Consider the following 25,610-nt stretch of genomic DNA (forward strand, 5'->3'; position numbering starts at 1 on the left):
CAAAAAATAAAAAATTCTAGGAACTCGCCATGCCCCTCACGGAATACCTTGGGATGTCTTCTTTCCAAAATGGGGTCACTTGTGGGGTAGTTATACTGCCCTGGCATTCTAGGGGCCCAAATGTGTGGTAAGGAGTTTGAAATCAAATTCTGTAAAAAATGACCTGTGTAATCCGAAAGGTGCTCTTTGGAATATGGGCCCCTTTGCCCACCTAGGCTGCAAAAAAGTGTCACACATCTGGTATCTCCGTACTCAGGAGAAGTTGGGGAATGTGTTTTGGGGTGTCTTTTTACATATACCCATGCTGGGTGAGATAAATATCTTGGTCAAATGCCAACTTTGTATAAAAAAAATGGTAAAAGTTGTCTTTTGCCAAGATATTTCTCTCACCCAGCATGGGTATATGTAAAATGACACCCCAAAACACATTCCCCACCTTCTCCTGAGTACGGAGATACCAGATGTGTGACACTTTTTTGCAGCCTAGGTGGGCAAAGGGGCCCATATTCCAAAGAGCACCTTTCGGATTTCACAGGTCATTTTTTACTGAATTTGATTTCAAACTCCTTACCACACATTTGGGCCCCTAGAATGCCAGGGCAGTATAACTACCCCACAAGTGATCCCATTTTGGAAAGAAGAGACCCCAAGGTATTCGCTGATGGGCATAGTGAGTTCATAGAACTTTTTATTTTTTGTCACAAGTTAGTGGAATATGAGACTTTGTAAGGAAAAAAAAAAAAAAATCATCATTTTCCGCTAACTTGTGACAAAAAATAAAAAGTTCTATGAACTCACTATGCCCATCAGCGAATACCTTAGGGTGTGTACTTTCCGAAATGGGGTCATTTGTGGGGTGTTTGTACTGTCTGGGCATTGTAGAACCTCAGGAAACATGACAGGTGCTCAGAAAGTCAGAGCTGCTTCAAAAAGCGGAAATTCACATTTTTGTACCATAGTTTGTAAACGCTATAACTTTTACCCAAACCATCTTTTTTTTACCCAAACATTTTTTTTTTTATCAAAGACATGTAGAACAATAAATTTAGAGCAAAATTTATATATGGATGTAGTTTTTTTTTGCAAAATTTGACAACTGAAAGTGAAAAATTTCATTTTTTTGCAAAAAAATCGTTAAATTTCGATTAATAACAAAAAAAAGTAAAAATGTCAGCAGCAAAGAAATACCACCAAATGAAAGCTCTATTAGTGAGAAGAAAAGGAGGTAAAATTCATTTGGGTGGTAAGTTGCATGACCGAGCAATAAACGGTGAAAGTAGTGTAGATCAGAAGTGTAAAAAGTGGCCTGGTCTTTCAGGGTGTTTAAGCACTGGGGGCTGAAGTGGTTAAGAAGACCCTCATAACAGTGACCGCCAGTTGACCCCATAACAGGGACATCAAGAAGACCCTCATACTAGTAACCGCCACTGGACCCCAAAACACTGACTTCAAGAAGACTCTCATAACAGTGACCACCACTGGACCCCATAACACTGACATCAAGAAGACCCTCATAATAGTAACTGCCACTAGACCCCAAAACACTGAATTCAAGAAGACCCATTTAACAGTGACCGCCACTGGACCCCATAACACTGGCATCAAGAAGACCCTCATAACAGTGACCGCCACTGGACCCCATTTGCAGGGGGGAAGCACAGACCTGGATTGGATGTTTCCATGGGCTACCAGGTACGTGCTCCGCACTGCAAAAGACAGAACATGTCCTAACTTTCACTGCATCTTGCGGATTACAGTCCGCTACATGGGCATGGCAGCCCACAGTTGTGTGAATGCACCTAATAATGTAGCTATAATGGTGTTTATGAGCCGTCAGGAGTTCAGAAACAAGGGCCTAAGGCCATGTCATCAGAACAGCTTTCTGGCTAGGCCATCAATATCAGGCCCGACATCCTAGTTCAGTGCTCCAGACTAAAAAAAAATACCTAGTAGCCATTGGCTCCTGAACTGAAAAATTTAGGAGCCAAATTAAATTTTTAGTCGCCAAATCTAAACCGAATCAAAATCTTGGTATCGTGACAACGCTACGCCGATCAGATCGGCGTAGGGTTGTTTCGATACCAGATTTTTTTATTCGCTTTCATCACCATAAAAAAGTATTGCGCAAAAAAAACAACAAAAAAAAAAAACCAAAAAAAGCTGCGTGCATTTCGCATTTTATGAAACGTTCGGCCCATAATAGAACAGTCCTATCCTATTTTTTGGGGTGACAATGTGACAAAAAATGGCGAATGCTCACCGCATAGGAGATATTTTTTAATAATTTAATAGTTTGGACTTTTCGGACGCAGCGCTATGTAATATGTTTATTTATTTATTGTTTATATATTTTATATGTAAAATTGGGAAAGCGGGGATTTAAACTTAATATTTTAGGGTACTTTCACACTAGCGTTTTTCTTTTCCGGCATAGAGTTCCGTCACAGGGGCTCTATACCGGAAAAGAACTGATTAGGCATATCCCATGCATTCTGAATGGAGAGTAATCCGTTCAGGATGAATCAGGATGTCTTCAGTTCAGTCATTTTGACTGATCAGGCAAAAGAGAAAACCGTAGCATGCTACGGTTTATCTCCGGCGAAAAAAACTGAAGACTTGCCTGAATGCCAGATCCGGCATTTTTCCCCATAGGAATGTATTAGTGCCAGATCCGGCATTCAAAATACCAGAATGCCGGATCCGTCCTGTAAAAAGATACAAGACGGATCCGTCTGTCCGCATGACAAGCGGAGAGATGGATTCGTTCTTGCAATGCATTTGTTACATCCAGATCGGCGGATCCGGCAGGCAGTTCCGACGACAGAACTGCCCGCCGGATCACACTGCCGCAAGTGTGAAAGTAGCCTTAGGCCTCTTTCACACGGGCGTTGCGGGCAAATGTGCGGGTGCGTTACGGGAACACCCGCGATTTTTCCGCGCGAGTGCAAAACATTGTAATGCGTTTTGCACTCGCGTGAGAAAAATCGCGCGTGTTTGGTACCCAAACCCGAACTTCTTCACAGAAGTTCGGGCTTGGGATCGGTGTTCTGTAAATAGTATTATTTTCCCTTATAACATGGTTATAAAGGGAAAATAATAGCATTCTGAATACAGAATGCATAGTAAAACATCGCTGGAGGGGTTAAAAAAAATAATAATAATGTTTAACTCACCTTAATCCACTTGTTCGCGGCCTGGCATCTCCTTCTGGCTTCATCTGATCTCTGTGCAGCAACAGGACCTGTGGTGACGTCATTCCGGTCATCACATGATCTTTTACCATGGTGATTCACCATGGTAAAAGATCATGTGACGTATCATGTGATGACCAGAGTGACATCATCACAGGTCCTTGAACTATAATTAATGCTCACCACAGGTCCTATTCAGTAAAGGGGACAGAAGGAGATGCCAGTCTACGCGATCAAGTGGACTAAGGTGAGTTAAAGGGCTTCTGTCACCCCACTAAAGTGATTTTTTTTTTTTGGGGCTAGTTAAATTAGTTATATAGCGATATATGAAAATATAATTGTGTTCCTTACTTTGATCCAGCAGTTTATTCAAAAAACGAAGTTTTATCATATGCAAATTCGGTCTCTACCAGCAAGTAGGGCGTCTACTTGCTGGTAGCTGCTGCAGAAATCCGCCCCCTCCTCCTAATTTAACTAGCCCCAAAAAAAAAAATCACTTTAGTGGGGTGACAGAAGCCCTTTAAATGATTTTTTTAACCCCTCCAGCGCCGTTTTACTTTGCATTCTGTATTCAGAATGCTATTATTTTCCCTTATAACCATGTTATAAGGGAAAATAATAATGATCGGGTCTCCATCCCGATCGTCTCCTAGCAACCATGCGTGAAAATCACTTGCTTGCGGATGCTTGCGATTTTCACGCAACCCCATTCATTTCTATGGGGCTTGCGTTACGTGAAAGCAGGTTCACACTGAGCACATGTGACAGACGTGACAGAGTCTGGAGACGCCGTGGAGAACGTTCTGCTGCCTGCAACATCCTCCAGCATGACCGGTTTGGCATTGGGTCAGTAATGGTGTGGGGTGGCATTTCTTTGGAGGGCCGCACAGCCCTCCATGTGCTCGCCAGAGGTAGCCTGACTGCCATTAGGTACCGAGATGAGATCCTCAGACCCCTTGTGAGACCATATGCTGGTGCGGTTGGCCATGGGTTCCTCCTAATGCAAGACAATGCTAGACCTCATGTGGCTGAGTGTGGCACACACACTACTGAGCCTCATTTTGACTTGTTTTAAGGACATTACATCAAAGTTGGATCAGCCTGTAGTGTGTTTTTCCACTTTAATTTTGAGTGTGACTCCAAATCCAGACCTCCATGGGTTAAAAAACTTGATTTCCATTTTTTTATTTTTGTGTGATTTTGTTGTCAGCACATTCAACTATATAAAGAACAAAGTATTTCAGAAAAATATTTAATTAATTCAGATCTAGGATGTGTTATTTTTGTGTTCCCTTTATTTTTTTGAGCAGTGTATAAAATTTACAAGTATTATTACGGTTACTTTATTATATAGGTGAAACTCGAAAAATTTGAATATTGTGAAAAGTTTATTTATTTCAGTAATGCAACTTAAAAGGTGAAACTAATATATGAGATAGACTCATTACATGAAAAGCGAGATATTTCAAGCCTTTATTTGTTATAATTTGGATGATTATGGCTTACAGCTTATGAAAACCCCAAAGTCACAATCTCAGAAAATTAGAATATTACATTAAATCAATAAAAAAGGATGTTAAATAGAAAAATGTAGGACCTCTTAAAAGTATAATCATGCATATGTACTCAGTACTTGGTTTGGGCTCCTCAATGCGGCGTGGCATGGATGCTATCAGCCTATGGCACTGCTGAGGTGTTTTGGAAGACCAGGATGCTTCAATAGCAGCCTTCAGCTCTTCTGCATTGTTCGGTCTCATGTCTCTCATCTTTCTCTTGGCAATGCCTCATTTATGTGTTCAGGTCAGGCGAGTTTGCTGGCCAATAAAGCACAGTAATCCCATGGTCATTGAACCAGGTTTTGGTACTTTTGGCAGTGTGGGCAGGTGCCAAGTCCTGCTGGAAAATGAAGTCCCCATCTCAATAAAGCTTGTCTGCGGAAGGAAGCATTAAGTGCTCCAAAATCTCCTGGTAGACAGCTGCGTTGTCTCTGGACTTAATGAAGCACAGTGGACCAACACCAGCAGATGACATGGCTCCTCAAATCAACACAGACTGTGGAAACTTCACACTGGACTTCAAGCATCTTGTATTGTGTGCCTCTCCATTCTTCCTCCAGACCCTGGGTCCTTGGCTTCCAAATGAGATGCAAAAGTTGCTCTCATCAGAAAAGAGGACTTTAGACCAATGACCAACAGACAAGTTATTTTTTTCTTTTGCCCAGGTAAGATGCTTCTGACGTTGTCTAGGAGAGGCTTGACAAGAGGAATGCGACATTTGAAGCCCATGTCCAGGATCTGTCTGTGTGTGGTGGCTCTAGGCTTGTTTCGGGTATCGAAATTTCGATACTTTTATGCCAGTATCGATTCAGTAACGGGATGTTAATTTTTTAGATACTAGGCTGCGCTACTGCGCAGTCTAGTATCTCCTCTCATGAGAGAACATGGCGCTCGGCGCGTGTTATGTTCTCTCCGGCCAGACAATGGAGAAGGAAGGAGGGACGGAGGGAATAGGGAGTCCCTCCCTCCTATGACGCGGCAGCTGCTGAGCCCAATGAAGTGATTCAAGTCAATGGGACTGTGAAAAAACGTGGAGGCACACAAGATTGTCATCCGCGTCCGCGTCCGTTTTTTTCCTATCATTTGCATGGCAAACTTGACTTAGACTTTTTTTTACTTTCCTTCATGTCTGGTTATCATCCAAAAATAAAGGAAGACACACGGAAACAAAAACGGAAACGGATCACGGAACAACGGAACCCCATTTTGCGGAACGGAACACAACAACGGTCGTGCGCATGAGGCCTAAAACTTTGATGTGACGGGAGCTCCGTACAGTATTAGATAATGTATTGGCTCAGATGAGCCGAAGTTATTACTTTGCGAAGTCGTGTAATAACTTCGGGAATTAATTATTACTGTAAAAAAAACTTGGTACCGAACTCGGGTTCGATTCCAAGGTACCACTAGGAACCGAATACGTCCTCATCACTAAGATTTGAAGGGGTTTTCTAGCTGAAAATAAATTTGCACAAAACTGCTAAGACTGCTGTTTAAAAAAAACAATACTTATCTCGTGGATCCGCCCACTACTCCCAGACGTTTACAGCCTTTTTTAGGCCAAAAAAATTGAGCAGTAGTGATTAAGGCCCATTTCAGACACACGCACATTAGAGTCTGTATTACAGGTACAACCACACACACACACACACACCCACCCTTGTTGCAGCTGCAATGCGGATCCTAATAATACGTGTCTGTACTGTGGACAGGCAAAACTAGGCCTAACTAGGGAGATGCCCTAAATGAAAGTTAGCAAGTCAGTGCAGATGAATGCGACATCTTCACAAGGAGGCTTGAGCCGGCTTATTGACCAGCATAGGACACTATTGGCATACATATGTCTACTGAAAATCTAGGAGCATATTGGCATACATGCTGTCAAGTGTGGCCATGTATATGCCAAAGCGACATTACAGATAACAGAGCTGAACTTCACACCACAGTTGGTCATACAGTTGACAGTTCATAAAAATGTCCAGTATAATGTTTTGTGATTCTGTCAGGTTCCTGTACTCCTGGGACATACATCCGCCCCACGAAAGCCTATGGATACTGTACAGTAATCCATATATCCATATATATATATATATATATATATATATATATATATATATATATATAATACTTTCAACTTGTGAAGTAAGACAAGGCCACAGTATCCCAGTATAATAAAACAAACACGATACATTAGAACCGTCCATACTTGGATTGCACAAGTACATGAGATACAGCTCACACATCTCTAGAGCTCACTAATAGGAAATGTGACCGGCAGAGATAATTCCTCACAGGAAGCTTTGTGGCACAACACCAAAGGCAACGCTCAACGGACACTTAAGTACGCCAGAAAGCAGCGGCAGGCACACAAGTGCACTCTCAGTAAAAACTGAGAGAGTCTTCCTCAAAAGAATCAATTAACAACCGTTTAGTGCTTCTTCTGTAAATTAACTGCTTGTTTGCTTTTGTATATTACTACACTTCTCGTTTTCAATAAATTTGGTTGATGTTTTCAGCTAAATAGAAGCCACGACATCATGGACCTAAAGGTGAAAGAAGAAAACATGATACATACACATGGCCATAACGGGAGGTCTCCTACTCAAGCCCCCTTTACTAGCACTGTGCTAGTGCTGGTCAGTTAGGGTACAGCTATGACTGTACATTCTGGTCTGATACAGTCGGAAAGACACCCCCCCCTCCCCATGACATGCTCCAGTTTCTGCTCATCCCCATGTTTTACACTGCAGGTCTACATTTCCGCAAGTGCAAACCTAACACATGCATATGGGATAGGCAGTAAAGGTTTACTTAACAGCAAGGATAGAAGTGAGTAAACCACCAAAGAACAGATAACTGCCACACAAATACTGGGCTAAACAAACCTAACTATGGTGTACCAAGGACATGTGCTTAAAGGGGAATGTTTACAATTAAAAGGCGGTCAAAAATACCGATAGCACTAGGCTGTGGTGAGCTGGGTTAAGATACCTTTATAGCAGCTTTACAACCCCTCCCCTCTGCTGAGTGACAGCTGTGGCATCCAACCAGGAGACCACTACGGCTGTCAGAGGGCAGAGGGGACTGGCTGTGAAGATCAACGCAGAGAGTAGGGAGCACTTCACAGTGAGGGACTGCCTTCAGGACACTCACGGTAGTGCCGACCCACAGGATACGAGATAAAAGTCTGATCACTGGGGGCCTTCTGCTGGGACCACCACCACTTACCAGAACATGGTCCAGAGCTCCCAACCACAGTGAGGAGTATGAATGGAGTGGTTGTCACACATGCACCCTGCCCCTCCAACCAATCCCTATAGGACTGATGCAAGGAGACTAATACGGCTAATAATGGTTTCCATCAGCCCCATGGACACTGAACCGCATGTCACATGCAAGACCACCACTCCATTCAAAATCCCTCCCACTGTTGTGGTACAGTGAGGAGAAATGGGGCCCCAGAACATTTATCACCTATTCTATACCATAACAGTTAGGCACTTGGAATTGGAGTCACTCGGAAGGGACCCCCACCAACATCTTCTGCTACGTATGTGTCAGTGACATGTTTATGCTCCCTTAAAAGCAGCTGACTAATGCTGAATCTCCTTCTACAGCACAGACATAGCACGTACCACGGTCGTGGGCACGAAAAAGATTCCGATAAGGAGAGCCATACCATAGGCTATGTTCACATGCTAAACATGTCCTTGCATTTGCCAGTCAGAGGCCAAGAGAGGACCACGTGGTGAGCGCGGTGACGTCAGCGCAGGTCCTGCTGAATGAAGATAGAAGGATCTTCTATATTCATTCAGATGATTACATCATCAAAGGGTCCTTTTGCAGGTCCTGAAAGAAGAAGAAAGAAGACGATGCCAGCTGTGCAATCAAGTGGATGAGGAGAGTTATTTATTTTTATTTTTTAACCCCTCAAGCCACATTTTAGTAAGCATTCTGTTTTAAGAATGCTATTATTTTCCCTTATAACTATGTTATAAGGCAAAATAATAACATCTACACAACACCGAAGCCAAACCCGAACTTCAGTGAAGAAATTTAAGTGTGGGTACCACATTTAGTTTATCACACGTGCAAAACGCATTGCACCCGCGTGATAAAAACTAAACAACGCAACAAAACTGACTGAAATTGTGTGTGCACTCGCACGGGTTTCCCGCAATGCACCCGGAGCAAATACCAAATATTTCCAATTTTTCTAGGTTTTTACTATTTTAGCACAATAGTAGCATATTTCAATGGAAAAAAAAATTCTCATGTCTGGGGGGGCGGCTGATGGTTTACATTTCTATTTCTGGATACACTACAGAACATTACAAAAATATTATTATTAATAAATATTATTATTATTAATAATAATAATAATAATAATACTATAGTTCATCAGATAAAGTTATAATGACCTAAAATTACAAAATAAGTAACACTAATACACCAGAACAACATTGAATTAGACAATTATGGTTTCAATGACTCATTTTATTTTCCCAGTTAGATACCTTCCACTTTCTATTCTGTCTGTGCTTCCTTGTGGTCAGTTGCTATATACAGTCCTTCCACTATAGAATAAGAGTAATAAACATGCCAGGACCATGGAGACAAGTGGTGTGTGCACTAGGGCCACTCCTAACTTCTGCTGATTACAAGGAAGTAAGGATTATTTAATATGCAATAAATACATATTTGGGGATTAAGAATGTAACATCTTGTTAGAAGATTAGCTTAATCCCCAAAAGTATTGAAAATGCAATTTACCCATTAAAATGAAGTATTATGTACTTGAGAGATTACCTTTTTATATTGAGAGGTAATTTCCAGTAAAGCATGTCAGATTTTGGCAACAACCGAAATTACAGGGACACTTCCATCAAAAAGGGCCATTTCTTTAAACTCAATATTCAGAGAAAATATACTGATTAGGGATGAGCGAATAGACTTCGGATGAAACATCTGAAGTCGATTCGCATAAAACTTTGTTCTAATACTGTACGGAGCGGTACCACTTAGAACCGAACCCGAGTTCGGGAAACAGTTTTTTACGGTACAAATTCATTTATGAAGTTATTGCGAAGTTTTATGCAAATTGACTTCGCTCATCCCTAATATTGATATATGGCAGTACTATGATAGTGGAACTTAAAGGGCCTCTGTCAGCAGATTTGTACCTATAAAACTGGCTGACCTGTTACATGTGCGCTTCAGAGCTGAAGGCATCTGTGTTGGTCCCATGTTCATATGTGCGCACATTGTTGAGAAAAATGAAGTTTCAATATATGCAAATAAGCATTTAGGAGCAACGGGGGCGTTGCTGTTACTCCTAGAGGCTCCACTTTCACTGCAACTCCCGCGTCTTTTGCCCTTGTATAATTGTCATCTCGTCCGGCCCTGTCAAACAAAGTGCAGAGGGCGCAGCAGTTGCAGAGAAAGCAGAGCCTCTAGGTGTAATGGTAACGCCCCCGTTGCTCCTAGAAGCTCATTTGCATATATTAAAACATTATTTTTCTCAGCAATGCCGACACATATGAACATGGGACCAACACAGATGCCTTCAGCTGCCAAGCGCACATGGAACAGGTCAGACAGTTTTCATAGGTACAAATCTGCTGACAGATGGCCTTGAAATAAAAAATATTGCCCTCCTGTAGCAGTCAGCACAGAATTAAAACTCCTATATAGATAGGAATTCCATTGCTGCGAGTAGATTAGTATATCGGTATGACAAGTCTACTGTTCTCTTAATATGCCCACAGAAGAGAATTGCACTGATTAGTGAGATGTGTGATGCTTTAATGAAGTCACTTCTTGGGTGCTCTCTGACCACGGTCAATGGTCTGAGTACAAGAGTCAAGCAAGACAGTTTGCCGTGGTAAAAGTCCAAACAATGGCGTCGTCCAGGATTATAAAAACATGGATACTTTCTTCTAAGAACAGCACCACCTATCCCCATGGGTTGTGTTTGGTATTGCAGCTTGACTGCAACACTGCATACAACCTGTGGAATACATGAAGCGACTTTACATTTTTGAAAAAAATAAATCACCTAGAATATTCACATACAGGCTGTTAATATGTCATTTAGGTTCTCGTCTCTCGGATCCCAACAAATGCCATCTAAGTGATCTGTCTGTGAATAAGACAGATGTAGATCCAGGTGAAATATGCCATCCAACAAGGTGAGGTCACTTGGAGATGATTATTAAAGAGAACGACCCCCCCCCCCCCCCCCCCCCCACCACCAAGTTTTTATTGAATAGTTGAAAAGATCCTTGGTTTCCAGTAATTATTGCCATGACGCCCGTCCATGGTGCAGCCCTGCATGTGGTTACTGCGGCACACATCCCTCACCGTGCACCCGCACAGCCCGGCAATGCCAGTGACTTCAAGGATGAATATTTCAGACTGGAAATCAGCATCCTTTTTAGCTAGGCAATTACTTCTATAGCGTGGGGGGAGGGGAGGGTACCCAGATGACAGTCTCTTCAACTGTGATAAATGTGAAACAAATGCCCATATCAGAAATAACAGGAACCTACAAGAGGCCCACCTTCTTATTGAGCATGGGTGTCAGGATCTAAAATAAAATATTCAGTGTTCCATTATGTCTGTTAAATGTTTAACAAGCTCCTTCTAATACTAATACATTTATTAAAAAACAGACATCAATTATGTATGGCGAACCAATAACAATAGCTGCGCCCTGTCCAAGTCTTAGGGATTATCTGTACGGCGCACAGACAATGCTGTAGATGGAGAACGGGCATCCCCAGCCATTGTGAGAAGAAGCGGACTACAAGGGTGTTTTAACCTTCACTTTCAACCTTTGCAATGCAAACGATCCACTGCGAGCCGGGCATCAATGCCCCCACAAAAAGGACAGTCCGCTTTGGGCATTTTTTGCGGTGGCATAGTTTTCCAACTCAGTATGTTAATACTGAGCATCGGTACAGGCAGGAGGAGACGACGCCAGGGTTTCTCAACGCAGGAGATTGTCAGCACTCAGACCCTATGCGCGCCGGCACGGGAAGGAAGTAGATCCACGATATATTGAACAGATTCCCAGCGATGATCCTCGGCCGATGATCAGCTGATGAAGACTGGACGGGCCGAAACACATCCTGTATTGTATTGTCCTTTTTGATAAAATAAAGAATATATGGAGTTGAAGACTACAAGCGCTCGCTGGGAATCTGCTCAATATATCGTGGATCTACTTCCTTCCCGTGCCGGCGCGCATAGGGTCTGAGTGCTGACAATCTCCTGCGTTGAGAAACCCTGGCGTCGTCTCCTTCTCCCTGTACCGATGCTCAGTATTAACATACTGAGTGGGAAAACTACAGCAGGGCATAGATATAAAAAAAAAAAAACGTCAAGTAAAGGAATTATTCTAGAATAAAAAAAACATGAAAGGTCCTCTTTAACATGCAAAGGGGAAAATCTGCAGCATTTCCGCAGTAAAATCTCCACCGTTTGGTGTGGGTTTTGCTGCTGTGAATTCTGGCAGATCCCCGCCATGTGTGGCCGTACTCTAAGATGCCGCCTTAGGCCTCATGCACACGGCCGCAATCCGGAGTGCTTCCGTGGTGTTTCTGTCCGTGCCTCTGCACGTTCTATTTTTTTGCGGTGTGAACGGATCAAGGACCCTTTCAAGTTGAATGGGTCCAGATCCGTCCCGGCCGTGTGCATGCTGGAGATGTGGCACTCCAGCGAGTCGTGCACTCCTGATTAGCCTGTCTGCCCCATAGGTTGATTTTAATTAGTTTCAGTATAAAGCTGTGGCCTGCTCTCACTACATTCATTGGATGCTGTCTGGCACAAGGAAAGGTATAGAGTGGGCTCGGCATGCATGTTGGTACCTGCATCCCTTGTAATGGAGGCCATTATGGCACCAAAAATGGTAAAAAGCAGAGTGGATCCAGCATGCATGTGGATCCAACACTCCCTGAACTTTATGGCGGCCATTATGGCGCATAACAGGTAGTATTTAGTGTTAGGACCCGTCTAACAGAGATCGCCTTGACATACGGCAGACGGGCTCAGATGGTTTTGTACAAAATGCATTGGCCAAGCATCTCACTTTATAAATAAGCGTAGCATTAGCACTATAATTTTTGGCATTATTGTACTTTATCTGATTTGCAGGGTGCTGCTGCATGGCCTCTTTTTTTCCTCTAGGTCTTTGCCATGGCGACGTGGACCTGCGCACTGGGAGGGGCTGACTAACCCCCTTTTTTTTGAGGCCTTATGGGGTCACTTTTCCACAGGAGTATTTTGAATCAGTATTTGTAAGCCAAAACCAGGAATGGATTCAAAGCACAGAAGAAGGTGTAAATCTTTCCATTATACTATTTAATACTTTTTAGCTGTTGGTTCCACTTCTGGTCTTGGCTTACAAATACTGATGCAAAATACTGACCAAATACTGAGTGTATAGAAGAAGACTTAGGGCCCAATGGATTTTGTTTATGCAAAATCTGTGGTTTCTGCAGCATTTTTTCACTTTGAATGTGGCAGACCCGCTTGCGATATAAACCCAGGGGACTCTGTCCAGAAACCACACGAAGAAGGAACATATCCCTTTAAACCGCCATGTGAACAAGCACTTAGGGGATGATAAAAAGTACTGACCAAATATTGACTTGTGAAAGTGACCGTAGGAAAAATTCACATGTGGCAGATTTGTTCTGACAGTCCGATTCATTGGAATGGGGCTAGCAAAAATCCACGTGCAGCCAAGACAACCTCATGCGGGTATATAGAACAGCCTTTCAATCTGACACATGTGAATATACCCATACAGAGGTCTGAAGCGGGCCTAGCTCCAATAAACCTTGCAACATTAGGGGGTCATAAAGTAGAACTGGCTTAGTTGCCGATAGCAACCTATCAGATTCCTTAATTCATTTTCCAAAGGAGTTGTCCAAAATGAAAGGAGGAATCTGATCAGTTGCTACGGGCAACTAAGCCAGTTCTACTTTACACCAGTTTGATAAACGACCCTCTAAGTTCCAGTTTTCTCCCCACAGGACGTAACAGAAAGTTGCAAAACAACTTTCCGTTACAGTTTTCACTGACTACATTGACTAAAAGTTTTATCCGTGATACAAAAGTTCAAACTGAAGTTGCTCCAAAGCCATTCAAAATGTCTACTCTGCAAGTCCAAATGTCGCAGGGTTATATGCCTGGTGCTCTGCCCATAACAAGCCTGGCATTTTTTTTTTATTGACTTCCAAAGGTCAGAAACGACAAATGCTCCTTGTAATAGGGATTCGGTCTTGGGTGAATTGCATCGTCGGTGAAGCACAGTGGAAAGTTTATCTAAATTCTCTGCTTATGGAATTTCTAACCTTTTAACGTCTCGCACAAACTACAAGTCTTCAATGTAAATTGTAAATCCGCCGGCACTTTCCAGCAAATACATATTTTATCTAATTTTCCTGCAATGGTAAAATCCTGACTTTAATACCTTCATCCATTATTAATAGTGACGGCCTGGATTTATTACATAAGCTGTGCAGTTCTCCTAACACACTGTCAACCTGGAAGATGCTGCACACTTTAACCCTCTCCATGCCGAGATATGTGATATGCCATGACTGTAAACACTTGCTATATCCTGAATACAAGGACTAGTGCTTAGATATCGCTTAAGCCTCGTTCACGCTTCAGTGAATGACAGATGTGTGGTGTCTGTGTCCTCTATGGACAGCACTCGTACCCACATGAACCACTTTGGTCCGTGATTCGCCCGGACAGCCTCCAGGGACCTCTGAGGGGTAATACATGTTAGCACCCTATACCATACAGGGCTGTGAAGTCAGAGTCAGTAGAAATATACAGACTCCAGCTTAAAAAAGTATTATCAGTCATTAATATAGTGTAATGAATTTTCATAGAATAGTTTACAAATGTTAATAATACATATATTGTATGTTCTATCAATCTAAGGCCCCATATTTAACAAAAACAGTGATAAGCAGGGTGTTCTAGTGGTGATAATCAGTTCTCACCTCTCCTGTATTCTCCCCTAACCCTAATATTATAATCAGTGATAAGCAGGGTGTTCTTGTGGTGGTAAAAAAAAATAATCAGTTCTCACCTCTCCTGTCCTTATACTATAAACAGTGATACACAGGGTGTTCTAGTGGTGATAGAAAATCAGTTCTCACCTCTCCTGTGTTCTCTCCTGTCCCTTATATTATAATCAGTGATAAGCAGGGTGTTCTAGTGGTGATAGATAATCAGTCCTCACCTCTCCTGTGTTCTCTAATGTCCTTATACTATAATCAGTGATAAGCAGGGTGTTCTAGTGGTGATAGAAAATCAGTTCTCACCTCTCCTTTGTTCTCTCTGCCCCTTCATGTTGCTCCCAGGTCCTTATTTGCAATGCCTGAAACTGTGCCTGGCTATGAGCTGTGCGCTGCGATTGGCCAGCGCTGCAGCAAGGGACACGCCTCATACAAGAAATCACTCCAGTACAACAGAGGGAGCGCAGACACCGGAGCCTTTACCGGGCGAACGGAGCGGCGCCCAGGCATACTAGTAAGTGCAGGGGGACCCCTGGGCGCCGCTCTGCCCACTGATATAGTTCGTTTTTAGTTTGTAGAGTAGTGAAAGGTCCTCTTTAATACAAAATATCTCAACGCAGCTCAAGGTAATTCAGACAGATGTGGTCCTGATAAGGGACGATGTTACAAAGATTCGGGACAGAGTTACAACTATAGAAAAAACTATGGGGGTTCTGGAGAAGGAAGTTAAAGTATCTAAATCTGAAATTTCCACATTGAGAATGGAGGTTAATACTCTTAGAAAGAAGGTGGTAGATCTGGAGGACAGGTCCAGGAGATGTAATTTGAGAATTTTGGGTCTACCTGAAGGCTCTGAAGAAAAAAATCTTGCCAAAATGATACAGACCTTAAAGGGGTTCTGCACTTTCATTTAACTGATGATCTATCCTCTGGATAGATCAGCTTCTGATCGGCGGGGGACTAGTATCAACTAGCGTGGGCGCGGCTAAGCTCTGTTCACTTGAATGGAGCTTAGCCGCGGCCACGCTATTTGATACTAGTCGTGACGTCAGTGGCCCGGCGGTAAACAGTGAGAAGGCCGCCGCACTGCTGGAAGTTTGGGAAGGAACATTTTTCTCCTCTGTTTCTGGTGGAAAGGGCACACTGGGTTCCAGGGGGTAAACCTATCCCTGGGAGGCAGCCACGGATATTCTTGGCGAAGATGCTGACGTCCCGGGATAGAGATAAGGTTTTGAGAAGGGCAAGGGAGTGTCCTCCTATAGTATATAATGGAAGTAAACTGCTTTTCTTTCCGGACTTTTCTAAAGCGATCCAGGAAAAAGAGATGCAGTTTTATGGCGGCTAAAAAGAGTTTACAGAAAAAGGACATTAGATATTCATTTGTCAATCCAGCTAAACTGCGAATAATATTCAATGGTGAAACTCATTTTTTTATACTTGGGACTCTATTATAGACTGGCTAGATCGGAATAACATTTAAGCAGTTTTTTCAATGATCAATTTTTCCTTCTTTTGCTTTAGATGGTGATGGGAGAGGGGGAGGGGTGGTCTTAGGTGAGAGATCTGTGCAGTGATGTGGCAGATCAGGAAGTGTGGGGGGGAGGGTTGTGGGATGGGTAGCGATGCGTCTCCTAAGATGGTGGGGTTGGGGGCAGGGATTTGGAATATATCTATATTATGGGAATTGGCTGGCTGGTTTGATGGCAGTCAGAATTTTCACCTGGAATGTGCGAGGTCTTGGGGATAAGATTAAAAGACAGGCAGTTTTTGACCAGGTCCAGAGACATCTACCTGCAATCGATTGCTTGGTGGAGACTCACTCTACCTTACTTTGCGGCTCGGTAGGGGATGGGCTGCGCAGACTTATCATTCTGCCTTTACCAGTTACCCCAGAGGTGTTACAGTTTTGATTCATAGGGGAGTATATCTTGTCTGCGAGGCATCCTCTACCGATAAGCAGGGGAGGTCTGTTTTTCTCTATAGGAAACTCTCTGGAAGATAGTGTATTTTGGCTTTTGTCTATATTCTGCCCCCTTCTCTTTATAGTCCATTCACACGTCCGCAATTCTGTTCAGCATTTTGCGGAACAGAATTGCGGACGCATTCATTTCTATAGGGCCACACTATGTGCTGTCCGGATCCGGAAATGCGGATCCGCACTTCCGGGTCCGTAATTCCGTTCCCAAAAAAAATAGAACATTTAGGAGATAAGGCATTTTCTATTATAGTGCGGAACGCACATTGCCGGTGTCCGTGTTTTGCGGATCCGCGGATCCACAAAACACATACGTACTTAATTGCTTATTAACCTTTGTGGATCAGTGGCCTGAGTGCCCCTCGCTAGTTATTGGAGACTTTAACTGTGTTATGAATCCAGAAATAGAGAGGATCTCTTTGGGGGGGAGATACTTATACTTCAGCCCAAGGGCCCCCCTTGGGAAGCAGGTTATGTGGATGTATGGGGAGGGGTTGGAAAGGGGAAAAGAGCTTATTCCTGTATAAGTAAATCTGGAAATTCCATGTCTAGGATAGACCTGGCCTTGATTAATAAAAATCATCTCAGACTTATTAAATCGATGAAATATGAGGCCAGGTCGTTATCTGACCATGTACCCATATCTCTTGAATTAACCATGGGGGGTAATGATTGCAAAGTAAGACCTCTATTTAGATTGAACCCCCTTTGGATCTCTATAATGGATAATGATATTCATGAATTGGTGAAACAGGAGACGGGATACTTTTGGGATAGTAATGATAACACAGCTGGAGTCCAACAGGTATGGGACGCATTTAAGGCCTTTATGAGGGGAATTTTTGTCAGTAATATTTCAAATTTAAAAAAGGGATACGGTTAGAAGGAGGGGGAGTTAAAAGAAGCAGAGTGAGTTCTCTAGGAATAAAACATCAGGAAATAGGGAAACTAAGCAGAATGCTAGCCAGGCGTATGCTGACTTTCTCTTGGAAAAAGCCCAGCAGAGACTATTTTAAAAGGGACAAAAATATTTTTCTGAAGAGGTAGACCAGGGAAACTTTTAGCGAGGGTGATCTCTAATCAAGAACAAAAAAAGAGATAGTATTCGGTCATCTAAGGGTATAATTATTGAAGAACAAGAGCGTATAAAGGGAACCTTTTTGAAGCATTTTTCTGAAGTATACAATTCAGATAAGAGATTAATTCAGAACTGGACTATTTCTCTACCAGTTCTTGCTGATAGTCAGAGGGAGTTTCTTGACTTGGATCTCTCTCTAGAGCAGTGTTTCCCAACCAGTGTGCCTCCAGCTGTTGCAAAACTACAACTCCCAGCATGCCCGCACAGCCAAAGGCTGTCCGGGCATGCTGGGAGTTGTAGTTTTGCAACAGCTGGAGGCACACTGGTTGGGAAACACTGCTCTAGAGGATGCACTGAAGGCATGTTCCAGAAATTCTTCCCCTGGGTCAGATGACCTCCCATATGAATTCTATCATAAATATGGGGAGATTACCCTCCCTCGTTCATTGAGGGCGTTTATAGAATCATTTGAGGAGGGTACCCTTCTAGAATCAATGACAGAGCCTGTAATAACATAAATATAAAAAAAAAAGGGAAGAACCCCTTAGATATGGGGTCATATAGGCCCATTTCTTTATTAAATACAGATATGAAGCTTCTCTCAAGAATTCTGGCTACAAGGTTATTACATCAATTATACACCCTGATAAAAATGGGTTTATTCCTAATAAGGGTACCCATTATAATCTGCATCAGTTGTTCGTTAATATACAGTCCTCCGGGGGGAGAAGTCTCTCGCTCCATTCTGTCTCTAGACGCCTCTAAGGCCTTTGACAGGGTGGAGTGGGGATTCCTTTGGAAGGTTTTGGGAAGGATGGGATTTGGTACCAGATTTATAAATTTGATTAAGCTTTTGTATAAGTCCCCTGATGGAGAGCTTCTCTTTGAGTAGAGGCACCCGTCAGGGGTGTCCACTCTCCCCATTGTTATTCGATACTTATATTGAGCCCCTCACTGTCAGAGTTAGGCAGGACTCTGGGATTGAGGGGTTTGGGATATTAGGAGCAGAGGACCGCATTTCTTTATATGCGGATGATGTTTTTTATAAATCATACTAATATCTCACTTCCCGAACGTATTCAAATAGTTAACACCTTTGGTGCAGTCTCGGGCTTTGATATTACCGTAATTGGTCAAAGACAACCCTTATGCCTGTGGATAGACCTGAATATTCTATTGAGGGCCCCTTGAGTTTGCTTAAGGCTGGGTTCACACCTGAGCGCATTAGATAAGCGCTTTTTACAGGCGTTTTTATCGGGCGTTTTTGTATTTTGGAAACGCGCGTAGTACGCGCGTTTGTGTGATTGAACAGAGAGGCATCCAATGAATCTATGGGCAGAAACGCGCGACAATACGCCCCAAAGAAGCTCCTGTACTTCTTGGGGCGTATGGCATTTTACAGCGCGTTCGTACCCGCTGTAAAACGCTCAGGTGAGAACCATGCCCATAGGGAAACATTGGTTTTTGCTTGGTGAGCGTTTTACAGCGCGTAGGAACGCGCTGTAAAACGCTCAGGTGTGAACCTAGCCTAAGGCTTCTTGCACACGAACGTGTGCGCCCTGTGGCCGTGCTGAATTATTAATGATCTGCTGTGGGGAAGAAAGCAGGTGAGGCTTAAATTGGAATACCTTTATAAGCCGATGGAACACTTCCCTATTTTAAGGTATGAGGTATGGCTTTATAACCACTGGGAGGAAAGTCCATTATGTAAGATTTTATCGAGTAGATCTACATATGACAATATGTTTACATTATTAGAGTCTGGGTCACTATCCAGAGGCCACCAGGATTATAGGGAATCTAGGAAGTGGAGACGAGGAGCACTATTAGAGGTTGGTTGGGAATAAGGGGATCTCTTCAATAATTACTATCTGCAAGAGAAGATAAATACTGGCAAAAAAAAAAAACTATATTCTGTATGAGTAATGGAGGTATACTTCCTTTTTTGGAGTTGACACAAAGAGAGCATATAACTAATTTATCTTGGTTTAGATATTTGCAGTTACGTTCGGCACTTTGTAGCGTAAAGGAGATAGATACTTGTACACCTCTGAAGGATTTCATGGGCAAATTGGGGCAGAAGTTTTCAATTTTATAAATTGTTTCTTGAAGCACTATTTAATGGTATACGCTCCCCCGGACAAAATGCTTGGGGATCTGTTTTAAGGATCCAACTAGATGATTGGGGGAAAATAATGACTAACTTAAGATTAGTGTCACATAATTGTAATCATGCTTTGGGTCAATTTAATATCATACATACAGTATATGTCACACTAGTGATAAATAAATGTGGGTTGAGAAGTACGTCTAACTGTCCACGGTGTGATTCACATGGGGCTGACTATTTACACATGTTTTGGTTCTGTACACAACTAAGGCTACTTTCACACTTCCGTCAAAGTTTTCCGGGATAGAGTTCTGTCCTAGGGGCTCAATACCGGAAATAAACTGCTCAGTTTTATCCTAATGAATGAATGAATGAATGAATAAATGAATGGAGAGCAATCCGTCCAGGATGCATCAGGACGTCTTCAGTTCCTTTTACGGTATTTGGACGGAGAAAAAAACCGCAGCATGCTGCATTTTTCTCTCCGGCCAAAAATCCTGAACACTTGCCAGAATGCCGGATTCGCCATTTTTTTCCATTGGAATGTATTAGTGCCAGATCTGGCATTAAAATTGCTGTACTGACGGATCCAGTCTTCCAGTCTGTACATGCGCAGAAGACTTTTAAAAATGTAAAAAAATAAAAATAAATAACAGATCAGTTTTCTGGATGACACCAAAGAGACGTATCCGGTATTGCAATGCATTTGTGAGACGGATCTACATCCGGTTTCCGTTTGCATACAGATTGCCGGAATCCAGCAACGCAAGTGTGAAAAGTACCCTAACAGAATATTGGGAGGCAATAGATAAACTTATCCCCCAGAAACTGACAATAGTGATTCCATATACGGCAGAATGTTGGATCCTGGGTGATTTTTCCAAAGTCAATTGTGCCAAGTTTAAAAAAAAGTCCTCCTGATTAAAATACTGTTCTTGGCAAGACTTTTAATTACACGAGGATGGTTTTCACGAAATTCTCCCAGTGTGTACATATGGTTAAATCTGGTCAATAAGATTAAGAGATATAAAAAAAAATCCTATATAATGAGAAATGGAATAAGGTATGGGGGAAGTCTTAAGTCTTCCTACTTTCACCCCACCGTCATCCCTGAGTTGGGGTAGAGTGAATGTGGTAAAAATGAGAAACTTAATAATGTTTAAGATTAAGTTGTATGGAAAATAATTTTGTATTCCATTTTGTCAATAAATAAGCAAATAAATAAATAAATAAATAAAAGAAGATGAGCGCCATACATGTACGGTGAAAGTCCAGGGTTAAAAGATGGCACCCGCTCAGCTAACAGGTGCCTGCTGTTTAACACAGCAGACACCCAGAGGCATTGTCTGGGATTGGAGATAAAGCCGATCACAGACTTTTAACCCCTCAGATGTAGTGGTCAATTGTTACCACAGCATCTGAGCGGTGAAGCCCCAAGAGCGGACCCGAGATTTAGGAAGATTTGGGCCCTCTGAAAGCCCCAAAGCTTCTCGTAGTCAAGTTCCTATAAAGCCCATGCTTATAGGGCGGTTTAAATAGCGTTATCTTTATTACACAGGTGGCGGCAAACACGATGTGATATCATATGTCTGCCTGGGTGCTTTACATCTAAATAAAAACACTTTATGGAAAGGGAAACTGGTTTAGTTGCCCATAGCAACCAATCAGACTGCTCCTTACATTTTTCAGCACTCCTTTGGAAAGTGAAAGGTGGAATGTGATTGGTTACTGTGGGCAACTAAGGCAGTTTTCCTTTAGACCAGTTTTCATAAATCTCCCCCTTGGTTTTAGAAGGTGCTGTGCATCTCAGACTGGGTCAGACTTAGCCACAAGCAGGAATTCTTAAAGGCTATGTACACCTTCATGGGCAATATTTTATGACTGCATTTTACTCATTGAGGGCTAAAAATCTTTTTTTTCAATTGGTCATTGTTAAAAATATTAAGCCATTCAGTCACAAAAGGTTAACTATTTTTCTAGCTGTGTGAATTGTACTTTCACTTTGTGTCGGATATCTGATAACCCTTATCTCTAAATTACTAAAAGGTCATAAACGCTTATTTAAGCCACATTCTTATCAGTAAGATGAGAACTGAGCTATAATGAGTGTTTTTCAGATCAGATATCAGAGATAAGGAGCCATCGGGTGAGCTGCTTGATGGAACACAGTGAAAATTCAGATCCTGCTACTAGATAAACTCAAGGCTGCGCAGACAGGGATTCAAATTTTTTAATAAAGATCAATTGAAAAAAATATTTTTAGCTCAAAATGAAAACAATACAATAATAAAAAGAAATTGCCCCAAAAGGCGTACATAGCCTTTAAGAATGTTTTTTGTTTCTTTGGTGTGTTTTTTTTAATAAAACTTCACTTTTCAATGCAAAACTTCTTTGTTGGATTTTTTTTTCACATGAATCTACTTTCAGAAAATATATGGGTGCTGTATGGTTTCTTTTTATTTTACACTTATAGGATACTTCTCAATTTCCCCTCCTGCCAGCAGGGCCCATGGATAAATCCATACTTACCTGCTCCCCCACGCTCTAGTCCAGTTCTGTGGCTCCCGGGCTCTCTTCACTGCCTCCCTGTAAACTTCCGCATGGACGGTGGTCATGTGCACCACTGCAGCCAATGACTGGCCTCAGCGGTGACGTGTCCCCAAGCAGCAGGTCACTACTGAATCACATGCCACTTGGGGGACACATCACTGCTATGGCCGTTGGTACATACGGCTGCACACGTGACCCAATCTGTGTGGAAGTTGACAAGACAGACTGAAAGTCCAATAAATCCAGCCCACTGTTCCCACAGAGCAACTGGGAACAGAAAAGTATGGATTTCCACACAGGTCCTGTTGCTGGAGCAGGGGGGGGGGGGGGCAATTCAGATAAAAATGGACAATCCCCTCTAAGGTTTCATATGTTTCAAAACTGAAAACTTTCCTGCCAGTGAAGGGGTTATTATTATCCATATCCAAAGTCCTGGGCGTGTGAAATTTGGGTGACTGTGGGGGGATTTTTTCACCAATACATCCACTAACTGCTTATACAGACGCAATACGTACACTGCTCACTGCATACACTAATGTGTCTGTGCCAAAAAGTGGTGCAAACTGATACAATTTGGCGCATCTAGGTTTTCAACACTATTTTCCGACAGGTGCAGCTTTCCGGAAAGGGGTGGAGCTTTATGGTAAAGGGGAGGGCCTAGGATACGCCATCTTGTGCCACAATTCTGGCGTAATAATCTGTCTTTGGACAAGAATAGGACATGCTCTAGATTTTTGCGGGGGGCTGCCAAACGGAACAACGGTGTGCCGTCCGCATCTTTTGTGGCCCCATTGAAATGAATGGGTCCGCACCCGTTCTGCAACATTGAGGAACGGATGCGGACCCAGGTCAGAATTACCGTCGTGTGAATGGACCCTAAGCAAAACCAATAGCTGGTATAAAGTCAGAGAAAAGTGTCCTCCAGCCTGAGCCCCTGTGGTAAGTCGGGTGCAGGTCTAGACCGCCGGCCTCAGCTTACGCCATCTTTAGGAAATCAGGGCCTCTACCTCCATACACACGGCTGGCTACCTTCATCCCCATCTCATAGATATAATCTCCGGTACATAACTGTGACATACTCCAGGCCCCATATTTTGCTGCCACTAAAATCAGTGACATCTAGGACAATATTTGACAATATCTACAAACCTATCTCTGCCGGCCTATCAATATAAAAGCTGTGGTCTGGGGAAAGTTCATTCATACCTGAGCCCATAAAGGTAGAGGACCACCTTAATGTCCTAAACATTGTAGAAACTTTCCTGCATGGACCGTCACACAGGGAATTCATTCCCCATTCCCATTAGACGGTCCCCACCAAGGTCCCACTAGAAGCAGCCATAACTGATGCAACCCTCAGGGCCTTCGCAGAGGCCAAGGACAGGCACCGGCCCCGGGCACAGGGTTACCTGTTCTGCCAGCCCTGCAGGAGGTTGGTGTACTTGCACAGCATTCCTTCCGCCACTTGTCTCTGTTCCCTGCTCGTCTGCGCCGCTCCGCCATCCAGTTTCCCGGCCGCTGCCAGCGCCTGCTGCTGGTTGACTCTGCCGGGTCCTGCCAGCAGTCCCCGGGCCCCGGAGGAGGGAGAGGAGCCTGCAGAGGTGGCTCTGCTGCTGCTCCGGCTGCTGCTGTTACTGCTGCCCCCGCCGCTGTGCTGCTGCTGAGCCGCCTTGTCCATGGCCGCTGCTGCTGGGTGCTGTGCTCGGGCGCTGTGAGGTGTCCTCCCTCCCTCAGAGTTTTGTGCAGTCTCTTATTTCATGCCGCTTCTCGCTCCCAGCTCTGCTGCGTCCATGATAGGAGAAGCCTGCCTGTGTGAGGGAGTCTGTCCTGGACGTGAAGGAGCCTCACAGCATGGAAGGGTCGCCAGCCACTTCTCACAGCTGACTTTACTAATGTATACATGGAGGGAAGCTTCTCCCACCCACTGCCAGCACCACCTCCAGTGCCACACCTCCAGACCTACCGTATGTGGCTTCCCCATCTCAGATACATGACAGAGGGGCCCTCTAGTACAATCCTGACTCTCTGTCAGTTACACATATCTATTCAGTTGTGACCTTCTCAAAGTTGTGTGACTACAAACATGTCTATCACATGCCTCCCAAGTGGACATGTCTATCACATGCCTCCCAAGTGGACCTGTCTATCACATGCCTCCCAAGTGGACATGTCTATCACGTCTCCCAAGTGGACATGTCTATCACATGCTTCCCAAGTGGACGTCTATCACATGCCTCCCAAGTGGACCTGTCTATCACATGCCTCCCAAGTGGACATGTCTATCACGTCTCCCAAGTGGATCTGTCTATCACATGCCTCCCAAGTGGACATGTCTATCACATGCCTCCCAAGTGGACATGTCTATCACATGTCTCCCAAGTGGACATGTCTATCACGTCTCCCAAGTGGACATGTCTATCACGTCTCCCAAGTGGACATGTCTATCACATGCCTCCCAAGTGGACATGTCTATCACATGCCTCCCAAGTGGACATGTCTATCACATGCCTCCCAAGTGGACATGTCTATCACGTCTCCAAAGTGGACATGTCTATCACGTCTCCCAAGTGGACATGTCTATCACATGCCTCCCAAGTGGACATGTCTATCACATGCCTCCCAAGTGGACATGTTTATCACATGCCTCCCAAGTGGACATGTCTATCACATCTCCAAAGTGGACATGTCTATCACATGCTTCCCAAGTGGACATGTCTATGACATGCCTCCCAAGTGGACATGTCTATCACATGCCTCCCAAGTGGACATGTCTATCACATGCCTCCCAAGTGGACATGTCTATCACATGCCTCCCAAGTGGACATGTCTATCACATGCCTCCCAAGTGGACATGTCTATCACATGTCTCCCAAGTGGACACGTCTATCACATGCCTCCCAAGTGGACATGTCTATCACGTCTCCCAAGTGGACATGTCTATCACATGCTTCCCAAGTGGACATGTCTATCACATGCCTCCCAAGTGGACATGTCTATCACATGCCTCCCAAGTGGACATGTCTATCACATGCCTCCCAAGTGGACATGTCTATCACATGCCTCCCAAGTGGACATGTCTATCACATGTCTCCCAAGTGGACACGTCT

At 43.4% G+C, this 25,610-nt stretch overlaps 1 protein-coding gene across 1 annotated transcript in view; it reads right to left on the reverse strand.

The window, feature by feature from the left end:
* Positions 1-24,404, reverse strand: part of OSBPL10 (oxysterol binding protein like 10) — a 469,724-nt gene extending 445,320 nt beyond the window's left edge. Inside the window, exon 1 of the mRNA XM_040433369.1 lies at positions 23,913-24,404. Coding sequence (XP_040289303.1) covers positions 23,913-24,181 — 269 coding nt within the window. The 5' untranslated portion in view covers positions 24,182-24,404. The remainder of the gene's footprint in view (positions 1-23,912) is intronic.
* Positions 24,405-25,610: the final 1,206 nt, after the last annotated feature.

This window comes from Bufo bufo, chromosome 5, assembly GCF_905171765.1.
Source record: "Bufo bufo chromosome 5, aBufBuf1.1, whole genome shotgun sequence".
Classification (NCBI taxonomy): Eukaryota; Metazoa; Chordata; class Amphibia; order Anura; family Bufonidae; genus Bufo; species Bufo bufo.